This window comes from Tubulanus polymorphus, chromosome 8 (genome assembly GCF_964204645.1).
Source record: "Tubulanus polymorphus chromosome 8, tnTubPoly1.2, whole genome shotgun sequence".
Lineage (NCBI taxonomy): Eukaryota > Metazoa > Nemertea > Palaeonemertea > Tubulaniformes > Tubulanidae > Tubulanus > Tubulanus polymorphus.
In genome coordinates, this window is record NC_134032.1 from 12895505 (window position 1) to 12913043 (window position 17539).

At 39.5% G+C, this 17539-nt stretch overlaps 3 protein-coding genes across 3 annotated transcripts; 2 read left to right on the forward strand and 1 right to left on the reverse strand.

Moving 5' to 3' along the window:
- Positions 1-5677: 5677 nt before the first annotated feature.
- LOC141910378 (uncharacterized) lies at positions 5678-8507 on the reverse strand. The gene is made up of 3 exons (XM_074801112.1): positions 7355-8507; positions 6405-6629; positions 5678-6072 (listed from the first exon to the last, which is right to left on the reverse strand). The coding sequence occupies exons 1-3, from the start codon at positions 8505-8507 to the stop codon at positions 5678-5680; spliced, it is 1773 nt and encodes a 590-aa protein (XP_074657213.1).
- Positions 8508-10895: 2388 nt separating this feature from the next.
- On the forward strand, positions 10896-13005 carry LOC141909805 (uncharacterized). Its single transcript, XM_074800435.1, has 4 exons — positions 10896-11053; positions 11500-11600; positions 11911-12040; positions 12466-13005. The coding sequence occupies exons 2-4, from the start codon at positions 11519-11521 to the stop codon at positions 12686-12688; spliced, it is 435 nt and encodes a 144-aa protein (XP_074656536.1). The 5' UTR covers positions 10896-11053; positions 11500-11518; the 3' UTR covers positions 12689-13005.
- Positions 13006-14335: 1330 nt separating this feature from the next.
- On the forward strand, positions 14336-17160 carry LOC141910379 (uncharacterized). Its single transcript, XM_074801113.1, has 5 exons — positions 14336-14358; positions 14743-14821; positions 15325-15480; positions 16287-16499; positions 16949-17160. The coding sequence occupies exons 2-5, from the start codon at positions 14749-14751 to the stop codon at positions 17158-17160; spliced, it is 654 nt and encodes a 217-aa protein (XP_074657214.1). The 5' UTR covers positions 14336-14358; positions 14743-14748.
- Positions 17161-17539: the final 379 nt, after the last annotated feature.

Below are 17539 nucleotides of genomic sequence, written 5' to 3' on the forward strand. Positions count from 1 at the left end.
GTAACCGATAAGTTAATACAAAGCTTTCCTAATCAAATTTGTAGGTTTTATCTCTAGTTTTATTGCTTTTACGTTGAACTGTTTTTGAAATACAGTTCACTTGTTTGTAAATGAGGAACTACATGATAATATTATGGTAATACATGTCATACATGTTCATTATAAAACGTCGATCGTTTTGTTCGAGGTTTATAGCAACAGTTTTTCTGTTGTGCTTTTCGTGGTTCATGAAATACCGATTTGATTTCAAGGTCCTCCTGTCGTAAATAGTCTTGCAGTTTCTTGATAATTGAGGATATATGAACCGAGTATCCTTGATCTATTTTGATGTCATTTGAATATTTTGATACCAATAATCAAATATGACTAAGTGTAGCCTGGTAACTAAGTGATTCAGGGTTTTAGATTTGCAATGTCCAATTATCGGTATTTCATGGATCAAAGATGACAATTCTTTGTGTTAGTTATAATATTTTTGTGTAATTTTGTTATTTACCTATTGATTCAAATTGTATGAATCAGTTAAGAGTGGAAATGTTTTCGTAGATAAAATCCTCGAAATGCTTTGCAGAATATAACTGTTTGTGTTATCAAAAGTTAGTAATTTTGTGGTCGGAAAAATCTAACGCCATATAACTAAAGAACTTATGTTGAAAACATTTTCTTTGGAGGATTGAATGGTTTAGAATCTTAAGGTAAAATTAATGTAGTTTTTTTGAATTGAGTATGATAGAAATTATTATTATTATTATCAATAGGTCTGAAATATCCACGCTCCGATTTCAGTTCCCACCTGATTCGGTTGATAAGTTATTGTCCAAGCTATGTGTCAGTCAAACTATATGTCCAAATGAAGATACTCAATTCATTCTAATCAGATATGTCAAAATAGTAAGTATTCAATGTAACATTTGAAAATATTAGTATGGAACTCTATGATGAGTTCTGTGATGTAAGTTGATAATGTGTGATAGATAATTTCTCAAAGAAAGGCAAAGTTTGCAGAATTTAAGCTCTAGAAATGATAATTAGATTAAGAATGTTATGTAGACTGACTTATAGTTAATCTTACGCTTTCCAGAGTAACTGGCCAGGCATATCTCTGGTTTTAGTGCGGGGAGCCATGAACTCTTTCTTGCATTTAGAGTCCATGGTTAGGCCAAAGACTTTTTTTGTTTTAGAGTCTATGGTTGGACCATGGGCGTATAAACTCTGATTAATAGTTTATACGTCCATGGTAGTTGGACTGTTTTTGAAACACAGTCCACGTGTTCGAGGAACTTATGTTATTTTCAATTACTCGAGCACTCACCTGGTATTCTGTTTATTTGTTATATTAAAATAAATATGATTGATTTTGAAATTTTTATTCGTTTAGTTAAGTCTATAGCAACTCTTAACGTGGTTAGTTTACCAGTATCACCTAGTGGTTGTTTAAATTCAAATTTAGAGGATAGTAAAAGTCGCGGAATTGGCGATCTTGGTGACATCAGTAGCCATGGACCAAAACAGGCTTTCAACATATTGCGACTTTGGCGGCAGCGCTGAGGCATGCGATGGGAGAGACTCCAGACCAGCACTCCACCACCAGGGCGAACTTCGTAGCTAGTCTAGTGGAACTAATAACCGTAGGCGCTATAGTTGGGTCTTAACGCATAAATCGACCATGCTCAATCCCGGTAGAGTATTTCAGGACCAATAATTCGGACTAACTGACAAACAGTCGACTATTAACTGTGATAACCGAAGTTCGCTCTAAACTGCCGCAGAACGGAATAGATTGCTGAAACGACGCTTCTTCGATTTTACAAATGATCAATACCATTTCAGCTCCCTCCATTACAGAAAACAAACATAATCGACACTGAAATATATGAATGCTAATCTTTTATTTATTTACAAATCGTTCGAAAGCAATTCGACCTGTATCGCATGAAATTTCATTCTCTTTCAGAACTGATCCTTGTTTATTAATCAAGTTTTTTTTTTCTAGAAAATACGGGCACGAATGATTCAAATCGTGGACAACGCTACCTGATCACCAGACTTCTGAATGACATCCATGTGAATATCGACGCTGTCGACCCACGATTTGATGCGATCCTTTTTCTTTTTCGGCATCAGTTCGTTGTCTTCGATGTATTCGGACACGTTTTTGTAGGCGTAAGATTCGTTTTTATCGCGCCACGTTCGCCACGTTTTAGCCGACGTCAACCTGTCGTTCGGCGGCATCAGAGGCGGCGATGCTGTTATCCGCTCACTGCTCTCATCGCCGATCGAAGTATCCACTTTCGTGTCGTTCGCGGCTGTCGTTTTCTGTACGAGCGCGTTCTCTTCAGCGTCGCGGCTGAATTCCGGATTGCTTAGCTCGGCGCTTTTCAGAAGCGCAGCCGGTTTTGACTTTTCGATCGTCGCTACGATCTCTTTCGTAAATCCCATCGATTTTTCGTCATTTTGACGATAATTTTCGATAGCGGTTTTGTTTCTATCGAGTCGTTCCTGCCTCGCCCCGGGGCTATATTTGCGAATCTTTTCACCGTCGTTCGCTGATTTGTTCGCTAGTTTATTAAGGGCGGTTTTCGCGTGTTCGCGTTCGTGCCATCTTTGAAATATCTCGATTTTGTCTTTGAAGAGATTCGGCTCTCTGTGACCGCGGGCGTGTTTCTTATTATTCATCGAATGGCTGTAGGACAATTTCGGTTTCTGCTCCGGACGCGCGTGAAAATCGACGTGATTGCTTTTCAAATGAATCTGTTTCGTCAGCTCCCGTTTCTGATTCATATACTGCGACAACTTGCTCTGATATTTCTGCGGTATTTCGCCCGTTCGCGCGAGTAAAGGCGGCGATATCGCGTGGGGATTGTCGTCGATTTTCGACGTAGTTCTCGCCTGATTAGGAACCATAGTTTTAAAGTTGCTAGTACGATAGGATTTACTTTCTAACGGGCTCAACGGATGCTTACTCTTCCCCAGTCTATAACCACCCCCTTTCACGAAATCAATACTCGCGCTAAACGCCATATTATTTTCATCTGCGTCCGGCTTTTTCGACGATCGATGTTTCGGCGAAAGGCCTTTCATTTCTGACTTCGTCGTCTGTCGTAACCAGTTGCTCGAAGGCGGCGTCTTCGAGCTAAGCGGCGGTAGGGTGCTCGTACGGCCTCGTGACGACAAATACGGTACCGAATACCTCATCCTTTCTTTGTTCAACGCATCATTGTGATCAGTTGTAAACGGGTCTTTAGCGTCGGTTTCGCCGATGCTCTGATCGGCTCTGGAGTTGTCATTAACGACGTCCAGCGTACCATCGGGGCGTATCAGTTTTAGCACGTCGTTGCAGTTCAATTTCAACACGTCCGATGCGTTTTTGTTATCGTTTTCTGCGTGATGGCGATCCGCTGTCATCGCCTCCTGGAAATAGTAGAATAGTTTTCTGATAGCACTCGGACGTTGATTATATAAATAATGAACAAATTTAAAAGATTCAATACTATATATTTGGTACAGGTTCATCGATGTCAATGCAAGTTCGAATCCCATCCACCGACAAATAAGAGATACAATGTGAGCCGTAAGGGCTGTACTTACAAATAACGAGACACTGGACCCATTGATAATTATATGTAGTATACCCTGTATTCAGGGTATTAGCTTAACAATCTTTGAATCGGTGAAGCAGTAAAAATGATATTCGTCCACTTCAAATTACCAAATAAAGGGCTGATTTTGACAATTTCTCTAACCTATTAGCTAACTTATCAGAAATTAATTCGGTTGACCACCATCCAGGTTAGAGTAAACACCATACAGTCTATAAACCGGGCCTCGGTCGTCAAAAATGTTTCCCGATCGTTTTGAGAAACTGTGTAATTACATTATAATTGGGCGTGAAATCTAGATTATTATACCAACGTTCGTGGTAGTGTGACTTCGGTAGTAAGATTAGGTTCTTTCCATAAAGCTTCACGCTTGATGATATCTATGTGACCTCGGTCATCCATATGCGGGAATTCTGCTTTAAAAGACTAATTTTGGAACAATAAACAAGCGCTCCTATGTTTTAACGGTTTGTATGTTGTTTGGAAAAACATTTCTTGTTTTCTCTCGAAACGACTTCGACTTTTAAAAAGTATTCAAAAAGTTAGAATAAGTTAACGTAAGCCTAGTGTTAGAAACGTCCTACTCAATGTTGTATGCTATTAATCGATGAACTAGTATGCAGCAGCAGAATTAGTGGTCAATTCATTGCCCGAATTTTTCTTCAATTTCGACTTCAGAATTTGTGAATAAACAGTATTCCCGCCATAACTACATAATATACGCCCATAGATTCGACTATTTTACGATGGACAATAAGGAGAAACAATATTAGTTGAAACGACCCATTAATCATTCTTGCGCGGAGTCATGACGATCCATTTTGCCAACCAAAAAGTTGTAAGTTAAAATTCGACTCGACAGTAAAAATAAGTTCCATTTCTGGGGTCAGTTGCTCAAAAGTTGGTTAAAGATAACAAGTGGATAGATACCATAGTAACAATGAACTTTAGATTGTCACTATGTCAACTGTCCACTGGTTAACTCTAACCAACCTTTGAGCAACTGGTCCCTGCTGATGTTTTAACCAAAATACAAAGTTCGGTCGAATTTGAACACAGGACTGTATGTCTAATATGTGGTGCTCGTAGTCCTTTTGTTAGTACTATCTCCACGATCACGAGCGGAAGAATTGTGATAAACTATCAAATGTCTGAAGGGGTTAAAGCAGCAGATTGATATCGGCACTGATATTATTTTCACGTACCGGAATGACAAATAGAGAAATTAGTAAGAACACCTACCGTTTGACACTTGCAATGTAAATCTTTATGTTGTTTTCCTGTTTTCCGTTACCATGTACAAGGTATATATCGAATGTAAATGTGAATAATAGCGATTAAGTCAATGGTCTAATAATTTGTGTATGGTCGCCGTCACGAGCGGATAATTCTTATTGCTGGATTAATCCCGTTAAAACCGACCCTTTGCTACGGAGATCCCAGTAATTATGAGGATTATTTCATTCACGGTATATTTATTACTGATTTCACAGTACATAATTTGTCAATCGTGATAGGAAGGAGTCCGATTATTGTATCGCTGCCTCCAACTCGGTACCAAAACCTCGTCAACGAAGTCATAAAGAATCCTCGGTCTTACACGTAAAACAGCACAAACCGTAGATTTATAGTAATTTGCTTCTTTTTTTATTCATACCCCACTCAGTTTGTTGAGGAACTGAAAAGCTATTATCACTGCATGGTAGCTATATTTGTAACCAATTTGAATTAATTCAGAATCAAATTCAAGTGTCGATAATATTTTGAAAACATTTTTCTTTTTCACTTGCTTCAGCCAATCGTTTTACGCCGGGAAACTCCGTTAGCGCCGCCTTGCGGCTATATTTATTATAAACTTATAAAAAATCATCCAAAAAACCAAACAGCTTTTTACGTTTTGAATACTTCTTTTGACTTCTTATCTTCGTTATGTATTCATTATTAATTTGAATTAATTATATTGATTTAAATTGATTATATTGATTTTTTATGACGTCAGCATACGTGTACAATATCGTATTATGCATTAATGATCCTATAGATGTATCTATAAATCAGAACTTTTGGATTGACTATTTTTAGTTAATGACCGGTAGTAATTGGGCCCGATTTTGGGTTTGGTGTAAACTGTTCGACTGTCTCCTTTGCCGATTGAGGAGTTTCTGTTGTTTTTTGACGGTCTTCGGTATCAACGCTAAGTCAATTTCGTTCACGATATCCGCTCTCTTGATCGCGAGCAAAGCGTTCTTCAAATCGGCCATATTGGCGCGGGTATGTAGGCGGCGCCAGCGTTCTAAACTCTGTCTGGCCAGATCGACGGTTATGCCTCGGAAATTCGACTGATCTATATCGGCGATATCCGAGCTCAATAGCTCGTCCCCTCGGGTCGGAAAGAAAGGCAGGCTACGGTACAAAACGATCCAGTCCTTGTCGATGAAGCGAGCAGCGACGCGAATAGCCCGATCCAAAGCATCTGAAAACAGAAAAAAATTCTCAATTATGTCTACAATATTGAAGTAGTGAAAGACTGCCAGATTTCACCACTGACAGTTCGTCATCATTGATAATTGATTTACTTAATAGAGAAGCAAGGTCTCTATGAAATGTAATGGGAATTTAAGCGCTTATATAGTAACTGCTAGCGAACCTCGCGGATCCTAGCGAAATCCTCTGTTATTACAGTAGCAGTGCCATTATTGACCTAAGTATCTACATTGTTACTTCGTGAAATATCAATCTCATACAAACTACAAAGCAGCTCATTTTTTATTATCCTTTTTGTTGAGATTATTAGTAATCATTTACCTATCTTTTTTCTTGAGCCTGGCGATTGATGTTTCGAATTGAGCAATGGTAAACCGTGGAATATTTTCTTCAACGTTTCGGGATTCGTTTTCAGAGTGTATACACGTTTCAGCGAATTGACGCATGCCTCAATTCGTTCCAGTTCGACGCACATTTTCCTGTATTCTGAGCGATTTTGTTTTAGTTCTTTGATTACTTCGTCCAATTTCTTTCGTGCGGCTGTGCCTGTGGAGAAACGATTAGACAGTGTTTCTCTAAATAAAGTCATTAGTAACCAGTGGAAAGGTTTATGTAGGTATCAATCTGCGGTTTGGATAAACCCGCTTCAGGCATTCGCTGTTGTAGTTCCCGCCTGGACGATCGGTTAATGAAATTGTTCTGATAAAATATCTGTCTAAGGCCAAAAAAAATTGATACCTTGTTTCTCCGCTCTGCTGAGCTTAAATGTTGACCCGGCCGGCCGCCTATCTACCCTATACATTACTTTTTTTTAAATCGTGATCAATTTCACCATAACAGACCCGGCCGCTATAGAAATGAACTGTTTATAAATTTTATCATATTTTACAAAAATGACCCGGCCGCTGCGAAGAAACAAGGTATCATTTTTCTTTAGCCTAATTATCTGGTATTTTTAGTTTATTTGCGTTTAGAAATGTCTCGGATGAAGTTCTAAACAATCACGTGATGTGTGTATAAACTGTTTTTGAAAGTGTGCCGATGAAATGTCTAATGTCTGGTGTTGATAGTTCATTTTCAGTTAAAAATGTCTCAGGCGAAGTCCTGAACATGCGAAGTGTACACGATCAGTTTTTAAAAGTGTTCCGATGAAATGTATGGTGTTTGTAATCTATTTTCAATAGAAGATATCTCATATGAAGTCTTGAATGCGAGTACGACCCAGGTAGCAGATTGATACCTGTATACTATACGGTTACGTTGCCATTTACCTCTATCTCTCTTTTCGTTTATCCAAACTTGTTTCGAATGGATATTCTCGACATCTCGACGAAAAGACTGAAGCTTTACTTTCATGTTCTTTATTTCCGAAACGAGCCGATCGTGTTGTTCGTTGTACTCGGCGGGCGACATCGAATCCGCGTTCTTTTTGATGTCGGCTTTACGCAATACTTTCACGTCCAATTCTAACTTGATGTTGTTTTCGAGCGCGACGGCTCGCGCCTCGTCGTCCATCAGTTTATCGTTTTTTCGAAGCAGCCTCGTGATTTCCTTCTCGAGCGCGGAATGTTCGCGTTTCGCGGCTTGAAATCTGTATTCCATCGCGTAGATTTTGTCTTGTTCTTCGCGTACTAGTTTCGCTTGTGCGGCCAGCTTCTTTTCCAGTTCGGCCAAATCGAATTTGACGAAACTGGCGTACGAGCTATCCAAATCGATCCATTTCTTCAAAGCGGCGCAGGCGGATCTGACCTTTTCGACGCATTCGGGAAAAATAAGCAGGAATGGAATCTGAGCCGTTTGAGTTTTGTAACCTAGTTCTTGGACACTCGGCGAAAAGTCTCCGAATCTTAAACCGGTCGTTTTGAACTTCGGCGCCAACTCGCCGATTCCGTCGATACAAGCGCGGATTTTTTGAACGAATCCTTTCCGCGAGGAGTCGTAATGCAAGGCGCATTCGACGTACGGATCGTTCAACTTCGAATTGCAGAAACTCAAACAGTATTTCGCGGCGTATTTCAGAATATTTTCGAGAGCTTGAATGCAACCGTCGAACGCGGACGGTACGTTCAACATAACCTTAGCTACGGCGTCGCCAGTCATGTGCACGTTGCTGATGTTCACCAGCGGTTGTTCTCCGGGTATGACGACTTTCTCCTCCATGGCGTCTATCTGCCACATCCAATTAATCTCGGTAACGCCGGCCGCCGCCATGACACTCGTAATAGCGTGGCGCCAGTGTCGTATTTCCGTTTCCGGCTGCCCGTTGCCGTAGTACAGACGTTTGACGACATCCAGCGCGCTCTCTACGTCATCGACGGCTTGCGCGAGGACGCCGTGTACTGCCTGCAGCGACTGGGGTCGTTCGTTTCCCAGACTGGACAGAGTCTGTCGTTTACGCCAAAATGACAGCGTTGTCGGAGGCATCCTTGTTCGTTCGGTCGATATTCACTGAAAATTAATGACTGGCGTTATAACCATTGATGAAATACTCTGAGTCCGAGTTGTTCAGATAAAATGAAATCCAACAATGAACGAGTCAGAAATGTTCCCTCGAGCTATTTGTATTCGACGTTTTGACTATGCCCTAACAGCCATCTTCTTCGGGAATACCGATGTTCTTGGTGCAGCATTTCCGAAGATGATTAGTCGAATAGCTCGTTCATTCGCGAGTCGAAGCTCTAAGAAACATTTCAGACACTTTTCATCCTTGGTATTTGTATTTTTACTCAGTAGCTACAAATTAGTTTTTCGGGAGACGGTTTGTGATTATGTTTTCGCATGAACCCTCGTCTCATCGCTACGGGGTTCACTGACCTCTCATTATCCAGAATGACGCAAACGTCAGTTTATATCCTGTAATCAGGCTAAATACGTAAACTATTATATATAATGCTTACTCGATTAAGCGCTATCAACCCATTGATTGGTAAGAGCTACACTTCGGCTTAAAAATCTACGATTATAAATCATGTTAGGCTAAAAACGATACCTTTCTTATAATTTCTACTGAGCTTATTAAACGTTGAATCGGCCGCCTATCTACCCTGTACATAACGTTTTTTTTTTCAAAATCGGGATCAAGCTAACCACAACAGACCCGCCAGAGAAATGAACTGATATCAAAAATTTTGCGGTTTACGAAATGACCCGACCGATTAGGAGAAGCAATGTATCATTTTAGCATTAGTTTTAAAAGCAGATCAGATCAGTAAAACTCCAGATACATGCTGCAATGCTCAGCCCAAGTCGATTTAACTTGTTTCAAATCAATACAGAACACGGTCGTAAACTTATTTATACGTGTAGTTCTATTATTTCAGAAATCCATCATCATTATTAACTTCAACCGGATTTTTTTTCAAGGGGTCTGAACATCCATAGTTATCGCACAGCCTTTATGGCTGTGTTTATCAACAATTGGCTATATCCATATGATGAATGTTTGTAACCTAAGTTGAATTGATGATGAAGTGAAGATTATTATCATCATTATCATTAGTTGTACATTCATTCACAAAACAAATTTCTAAGAAGCGATAACAAGAAAACGGTTTGTTACCAAATTATTTTCTCGAATACTCACCCCAATTTAACGCCTAAATCGACGGCAATGTTTGACAACAAGTCGGCGGTCAATGGATAGCGATATGTATATTAATATATCAACTCCTACTCGTTTCTATATAACCAGTACTCGCGTATTGTTTCGCTTCAACCGTACAGTTTTACCGAATTAAGCTTCTAAGAACGTTTCGGACACGGATGGTTGTTTATGGGGGTTGAAACTATTCTTCCGAGGAAGTTTACTCAGCGTATTGACTGAATGTAAAATGGTCACTGTATATTAACACGCTATTAAAAGCGCGCGTACGCGTAAATGAATCGAACTTAAGAAATTAGGTTGAAGTATAGAATACGATTTAGTTGTTAGAGTTTATTTTTCAAGAGATATTAAAACAAATGTTCATGCGTAGAATATCATAAAACTATAAAACACTTCAGTCAACAAGATGTTGGGAAGCCCAGGAAGCATAAATACGTGTATGAAATAATCAGTCATCTTGTTCTGTGGACTGAAAGTAAAAGTCAAGTCGTCTTTATTTTCATGTTTACTTCATTCTCTTCGTTATCACCGATAACGTAGTTTTGCGAGATTCAAATTCGAATGTTTGAAAATATATGGACTGATCCATCAGATCCATCGACTTCGATAACGGTTCATTAATGCAATCTGATTATTAAACGCACGTATAATACGGCCGTTTGATTAAATATTTCTTTTTTTTCGACAATTTTTCAGTCATTTCTATTCAATTTCGAACTTAAATTCACTACTTTATCATATAAGTATAATGTATATTCCCACAGTAACTTTGCTTTTGAGTTGTTTGGTCTGTAACTGCTTTTTGCTGTATACTACTCTAATAGTTTGTATTACCTAAATGTTCTCTTTGTTCTGGAATATATTATCTCATAATTCTGTTTGATGACATTTAGTATTCCCGAAAGACGACTATTAGGATAAACTCGAAACGCTGAATAAATATCAGCTCGACGAAGCGATTCGCGAACAAAGTGATTCATCAACGGTTTTTAAAAAGAAGATTCGATATAATCCTTCTCACTGGCGATATAAATGATTTAGTTACAATACTCGGGTCGACATGATAATTATAGGCATACTTTGCGATGAAAACAAATATGCGCGTCACCCGTACGACCGTTTCACGCAAACAATAACAATAATTCAACTTTTTCATCATCGCATAAACGAGCTGTAATTTTGTTTGATTACCGGCAGTAATTCGGCGTCATTCGATCAGGAAAAAATGTCTATTGACGAAACTCATTGTGTGTGATTGTTCTTTGAAGTGGATGTTATATCAGAGGGGTGTTACACATATGAGGCGTCAAATGAAGTTCGGTGTTAAGTTGTGTTAGAACTGAGCAATTTGAAGAACTAAAAAGAGGTGAGTGTTTTGAGAATATTGTGTTCAACGGGATATCTTCTTTATATCTTTCTACCGAATTGTGCGTGGTGTTACGTGAAGGAATATGCAACTCACAAAACGAAGAGAAACCTATAATCAAAAAGATTAAACTAAGCGAGCCATTTCCGATATAGTCACCACTCGCTTTAGGTTATCTTTTTCTTTCTAAATTGTGGGTTTTCTTCAATTCAAAAATAGACTGTCACTAATTGTCAATGGCCCAATTGCTAATAGGCTAGTTGCGTAGTGACTTTTGCATAACTTCTGTTTTCAAACTTTCCAATGTACTTTCCGCTGCCTTAAAAGATACGAAGAAAATAACATGATGATGATCGCTTTGAGCTTCATATTGTCTGTGAATCGATTTCGAGAGAGGTTTCACATCAAACGCATTTTGATAATATTCATCATGTTTCTTATTACAGTCGTATCCATCCCTCGGAAATGATGACGTACACCATATTCTTCGCAGTTTTTCTACTGGGGATTTCCTGCACCCAATGTGCCGTTATGCAACTACGCCCAGGTATGGTTTCACTGAATCCCGTCATATTTTCTATTATTCAATTGCAGCGCTAGCTTTTGCAGCGGACGACAATACGAGCGCCCAGTCTAACATCAATTTTAATCAACTTTGAACTGGACTTAAAGTATTCTCATTTGATATAAGTGGAATCATCTATTGCCATTGATATCCTCACTGGCCCCAAGTAGAGTCCTCTATTGCACACTAGCGACACCTGGTGGGTCCTCGCTTGGCACACGTGGAATCCTCTATTGCCAGAGTAGCTTTGATGTTTTCCCTTTCTTTCATTGAATTCAATCATCGTCTTCAGGTATGTGTGCAGAAATGTTTGCGGACCGTTCGGAGTTCAATGAAGCGACGCGACAATTCGAACGCTACAACCGCACGAGTTGCACGACTTGTTACTGTGACGAAGACAAGTCCGGTGGCGAATGCCATAGGTACGTTTAGTTTTAGATGCCTATAATTTCTATGTATTGCGGTTGAGCAGAACAATAAGGCAGGTCAACGAGGGGTGTTTTTGGTTTCGTTCTAAGTACCTGACGACAAAAATGCAGTAGACTCTGCTTGAGTCTAACCTTTTGCAGGCACATTGTGTGATACGAGAATTAATTACATGTTATAGTATAAACGTTTCAATGTTTAAAAAAAAACTATTCCAGGACAAACCGGGAAAAACGGTTATTTCTAAGTTGATCAGATCGAATATTCATTTTTCGAGAAATAAGAGAGTTTGCGTAATCAGCCCTAAACTAAATACCGCTTTCGCAGGCACGCAAATAAAGCGCATTGTCCAGACGACCAATAGAACCACTTGCATCCACTTGGATAGTGCTACGAGCAATCAATTATTTGAATTTTTTAGCTGCGGACAAGTAGCATATATGCAGCCACCTTGCGAGGCTTTGCAGTGGTCGAAAGAGGGCTGTTATCTAGTCGATCCATACGTCGTTCGCGAGACCCAAAGCGAATGTTGCTCCCATCAGAAAGTCTGCTCGACAGGAAAATACTCGAAATACTTCGACCGACAACGATTCGAGCTGATTAAAACGCAGGCTGCTAAATTTTGTAGAAAAAATGGAAATTAAGTTCGCCTACTCTATCGTAGATAGCGGACCTCACCTGCGGCCTGTATGTGCGGTCAAGGCATAGGTCTGAGGTCGGTTTAAGAATCTAATAGTTCTACAACTAATTTTGAAATTTATCACGGCAAGTTTATGATTTTTGAGACCACTTTTGGATTTTTGGAGGTAAACAGGTCAAAGCTTCACGAATAAGTTAAACTCATATTTTTCGTTTAGTTGCTTTTAATTTGGTAGTTTACTACATATATTGCAGTTGTACAGAGCACAATCAATTGATTTCATTATTATTGTAATAAACCGCAATTATTATGGTAAAAGGATCCACTATATTTTCTCTTCGTTATTCAATGAACCTCTGATCTCGACTTTTCATTTCCCCTCTCAACAATCCTGACACGTATGTTTCACGGAAATAATTCGATGTATCGATAAACTGTGAGTCAGCCGCTATCAGGATTCGAACCATCATTCGAGGTCTTTACGCATTACGCCATCGTTCCTATTATCGAATAATCGTCAAAGCGATATGAAGCCTTCATGGCGAATCACTGAAACTATGCATACGCCGCGACAGATACTGCGGTGAGGTGACCAGATGCTTTCTCGATTCGCCGTTGTCGTGTTTACACACCTGACACATGCTTTTTCACTTGATTACTTCTATTAGATTTCAATATCTGCTGCACATGGTTAGAATGTCGAAGATCGCTATATCGAATTACGTTTATATACGTGGAAATAATTATCTAACATCATCGTTAATCGGATTATCATATAAAGTCAACCTCCGATATACCGCAAAACGTCCCCAACAACTTACAAACTTCTAAATCCCTGAGTGAACTTAAATATAAATTCAAAAATAACACAATCTCTCGCTATATGATTTAGTGTTAATGATTCGCAATTTTCTTATTCATTATTATTATGAATGCTGCTTGCTGAGTGGTCGAGTTGTTCTCATAGCATCCACTCCTTCTTAATCGGAGAAAGAAACCCCGATCACGCTAATAATATATTAAGCGCTGCTCAGCGGTTCGGGAATGGAGAAAACCTGACGCGCGATTAGCTCGGGTCAATCGCGCCGTGCCAGACACTGACCAATTCAGCACGAACAGGGCCGTATCTAGCATTTGAATGTTGGGAAGGCAGAGAAACCCGAAAAAAGGACAGTTGCCTTCAGTCAAAAACCGATAAAACGATTCTTCTTTTCACGCTCTCAGAAAAACTCTGTTTTAGGCCTATAACAAAATGCTTGTCAGTCACAAATGAAGGATTCTACATTGAATTTCTATGGGATTTAACAATAAATTTTTTATAAAGGGCAATTTGCCGAAATTACTGGGTAGAACTGTCCCCGCCCAACGGTGTGGCCAGCGTATCCGCGGCGCCAGTGTGCCACACAGTCACAGTCGAAAAGGAACCTTCGATATGAATATGAATTTGTCAACATTCCTAACGTCCGAATTCGTCCACACGATGCGCTTACTCGTGAACACCTGTTGCTTTAACGATCATGTCCGGTTTGTTTAGATTCGATTGTTTAATGAGTGTCCTATCCCCGAAGCAAACAAACACACGTGGCCATCCTCGCCCAGAAAGCTCTATAAAACCTGGTCTTTCCTTGGACATTCAATTGAAGTAATTGTCACGTACGGAACTGGCAGATTGAGGTGAGTAAACTGTTAACTAGGCAAGTACCTCCTCGCATCTACCTAATACAACTAATCTGTATTAGGCAATTTGAACTTGACTTAGAATGTGCTGATAATTGTTTTTTTGTTTGTTATTTTCAAGTAATTTTGTATTTTCTAACTAAGTGTTTGCCGATATCTCATATTCCGATCTCGAGAGGTAGATTTTCGTACCGTGGCAGAGTATCGGTGCCACAACAGGTTCAGATTCTGCTGGGGGAGGTGTACTAATCTTTGATGCCGCTGACATTAGCTTGGTAGCTGCGCACGGCAAGCAAGTGCGCGATGAGATTTCAGAAACAGTTGATTTTGTCCTGGGACACCCGTAGTATCAATGATAACAAGCTACACCGTTTCTTTCAGCGCAAAATGAAGCTGTACGCACTCACCGTGTTTTGCTGTGTGGCACTCGTGGCCGTAGTTTCTGCCGCCAAGTCTTATGGTAAGTTATATAGATTTTGAATTTGCATTTGTTAGCATTCGAAGAACGCTCCTGTAATAAAAGTGTATATGGATCAATCTGGGGCCATTTGCTTAAAAAAAGGTTAGAGAGAAAGCTAAAAGAAAAATACCACGGTAACGATTCCACTGGCTTACTCTTATCAACTTTTGATGAACTGACCCTAGCCGCATATAGAACCATCCCTCAAAAAATCACTATTACAGTGCGTTCTTCGCAATCATTTGGTGGGGTTATAAAATGTCTCATGTCTGGTGGCATTTCTAGTCTATTTTGTACGTTCATTCTCAATCAAAAATGTCTCGGGCGACGTTCTTCATCAATGCGATCGATGACGATAAGAATGGTTGATGAGATATCTAATGTCTAATCGCAGGGTCCAGGCTGCAGATTGATAGCCGCAAGAATTCAAATACTCTGTAACCAGTAATTATGTTTATCGAGATAAATTCATAGGTTATATTATTCATGTTTCTCTTCGACAGTCACACAAGGCGGTAACGCAGGCGGTGCAATGTGCAGGTTTCCATTCACCTTCCAAGGTAAAAAGTATTACAACTGTACCCGTCTTTTCTCCAACAACGTGCCCTGGTGCGGAGTAACTTTGGACTACGACACGGACAAGAGATGGGGATACTGTGGTAAGTGTTTGATTCGAAAGTGTGTTTTTTTCACAATGTCCACAACTAATGTTATCGATGATACACAACACGCGCTTTTTGCGAAGTAATCGTTCCAACTCCTCTCTCCTCGGGCGATTGAACATCCAAGCTACAATACTCACTTCGAATTGATTCGGAAGAAAAGTTATGAGAACAAACCGCCAATACTAAGGCAACGCAAGGAAAAAAACATCAGTTAATACTATTATTCAGCTGACGTTTTGTAGCCCATCTTGGAGTATCAATTCTGTAAAGTATTTCTCAATGATTGGACGTGATGTGCCCAATAAGTCAGCTGAATGACCATATCATATTAGTATACTTTCAAAAATACACAATGTCTTATTTTCATATGATGTACAGTTTGACGCTTTCAGGGAATGACCCCCATGTGTCAGGAAAGATATATATTTTTTTCCTATATGCCTCCAGTATAAGCGATATGGATAGTATTTTGCCTAGGGACACTATTATATATGGGGTTTGATAAAAAATCCCACAAGAAAAGGAGTTCGAAATGTTTCCTTGAGCTCACGGTTAATTCGACGGTAGGATTTAAGGGAAATCGAAACGTTGAATAAACCATCAGTCCAAGGAAACTTTTCGGACTTTTTTCCTTTCAGTTCAGTGCTTGGCAATTTCCAAGTACAGCTCCAAAGGCTCCCGCTGGATACATCTTCAAACATCTCATATTTTGACTTGCAAAATAGCCTATTTAAAATGTAGTAAAATAAAGATGAATTCAATATGTTCATTATAATTATCATCGTTATCTCTAATTCTAGTTCAAGACGATGAATCTTGCGACTGCAACTACAGCAATGGTGGTTGTTACGTGGTTAAAGCCGCCCCGTGGAACAAGGCTTGTAAATGCCGCTACAGAGGAGCGTGGACTTGCAGCGGTTCGGTGACCACGTGCATGCGTCCGGGCAGTCCTGAATGTCAGAATCCGACTAAATCGTTCGCATCATGCTTGAACGGTGGCGGTGACTGTCAAGGTAATTATGATGATTACTGTTATCATCATCATCATCATCATCATAATCTTTTACTGTGATATGCAGTCGATGTTCTATGATAGGTTTACTCCTATCGTAGTCAACCTCTTAACCAATTATTTTCGGGTTCACACGATACGTTGTCTTTTTTGGTGCCGGTCGCCACATCAGATTCGAATCCCGTCATATCAAAATTTTCCATAATTCCCGTTCTTGAACGTGGTCCATCGGTGCAGAAAACCCGTTATCGGTACTTTGCTGCCATATTTGATTTAGGTATCATCATTAACTCTGTGATATCGATGCACCGTGCGTCTCCCAGTGAATACATTCTGCTGACTTGCTCTGGCACCCTTGTAATTTATGTCAAAATCAAAATTTCATTCATGATCATGTTATGTTAAAGTACTATTATCATAATAATTATCATCTTTGTTATCATCATTAAGGTTACAAATGCGATTGCGATTATAAACGCGGCGGCTGTAAGATCAGCTCGGTTCCGACCAGCGGATCGGCGTGCAAGTGCATATACAAGGGCTTCTGGACCTGCCGCGGACAGAGCGTGAAATGCAAGAACGAAAAAGACGCTAAGTGCATAAAACCAGATTTTTCATATGCCACTTGCAAGTTAGGCGGTGGTGATTGCGGTGGCTATTAGAATGCTAATTATCTATCAGTTCGGGTCTGAATAAATTCGTTGGTGATATATTCTACACTTTGTAGTTCTGTATTTTGTTGTTTTTGCTATGATTTTGGATGAATTTCAACTGAAGTTGTGATTGGGATAGAAAAATCAAGCACGTCTTGTAAACGGCGAACTTCGTGAAATGGAAAAGAGAAAAACGACCAACAAATAACTATAGATAGAGAGAAGATTTTTGAAATTTAACGATTTAGATAAAGAGAGTCTGTTTATTCAAGTTATCTGAAATTCGACGACCTGTTCTTCGTGCCATTTGCGAGGATTCAAAATCTGAAAAATTTTTAGAAAAAGAATGTTTCTAATACGTAGCGAAACACCTCATATACAGGAAATG

Bases quoted from the DNA above. Each gene is read 5' to 3' on its own strand.
- LOC141910378 (XM_074801112.1), bottom strand. From the start codon at position 8,507: ATGCCTCCGACAACGCTGTCATTTTGGCGTAAACGACAGACTCTGTCC. The intron at 6,630-7,354 runs GTAAATGGCAAC...GTTTCTCCACAG, and splicing joins AAACGAAAAGAGAGATAGAG to GCACAGCCGCACGAAAGAAA. The intron at 6,073-6,404 runs GTAAATGATTAC...TTCTGTTTTCAG, and splicing joins AGGCTCAAGAAAAAAGATAG to ATGCTTTGGATCGGGCTATT.
- LOC141910379 (XM_074801113.1), top strand. From the start codon at position 14,749: ATGAAGCTGTACGCACTCACCGTGTTTTGCTGTGTGGCACTCGTGGCC. The intron at 14,822-15,324 runs GTAAGTTATATA...TCTCTTCGACAG, and splicing joins TTCTGCCGCCAAGTCTTATG to TCACACAAGGCGGTAACGCA. The intron at 15,481-16,286 runs GTAAGTGTTTGA...CTCTAATTCTAG, and splicing joins CAAGAGATGGGGATACTGTG to TTCAAGACGATGAATCTTGC.
- LOC141909805 (XM_074800435.1), top strand. From the start codon at position 11,519: ATGATGACGTACACCATATTCTTCGCAGTTTTTCTACTGGGGATTTCC. The intron at 11,601-11,910 runs GTATGGTTTCAC...CATCGTCTTCAG, and splicing joins CGTTATGCAACTACGCCCAG to GTATGTGTGCAGAAATGTTT. The intron at 12,041-12,465 runs GTACGTTTAGTT...TGAATTTTTTAG, and splicing joins TCCGGTGGCGAATGCCATAG to CTGCGGACAAGTAGCATATA.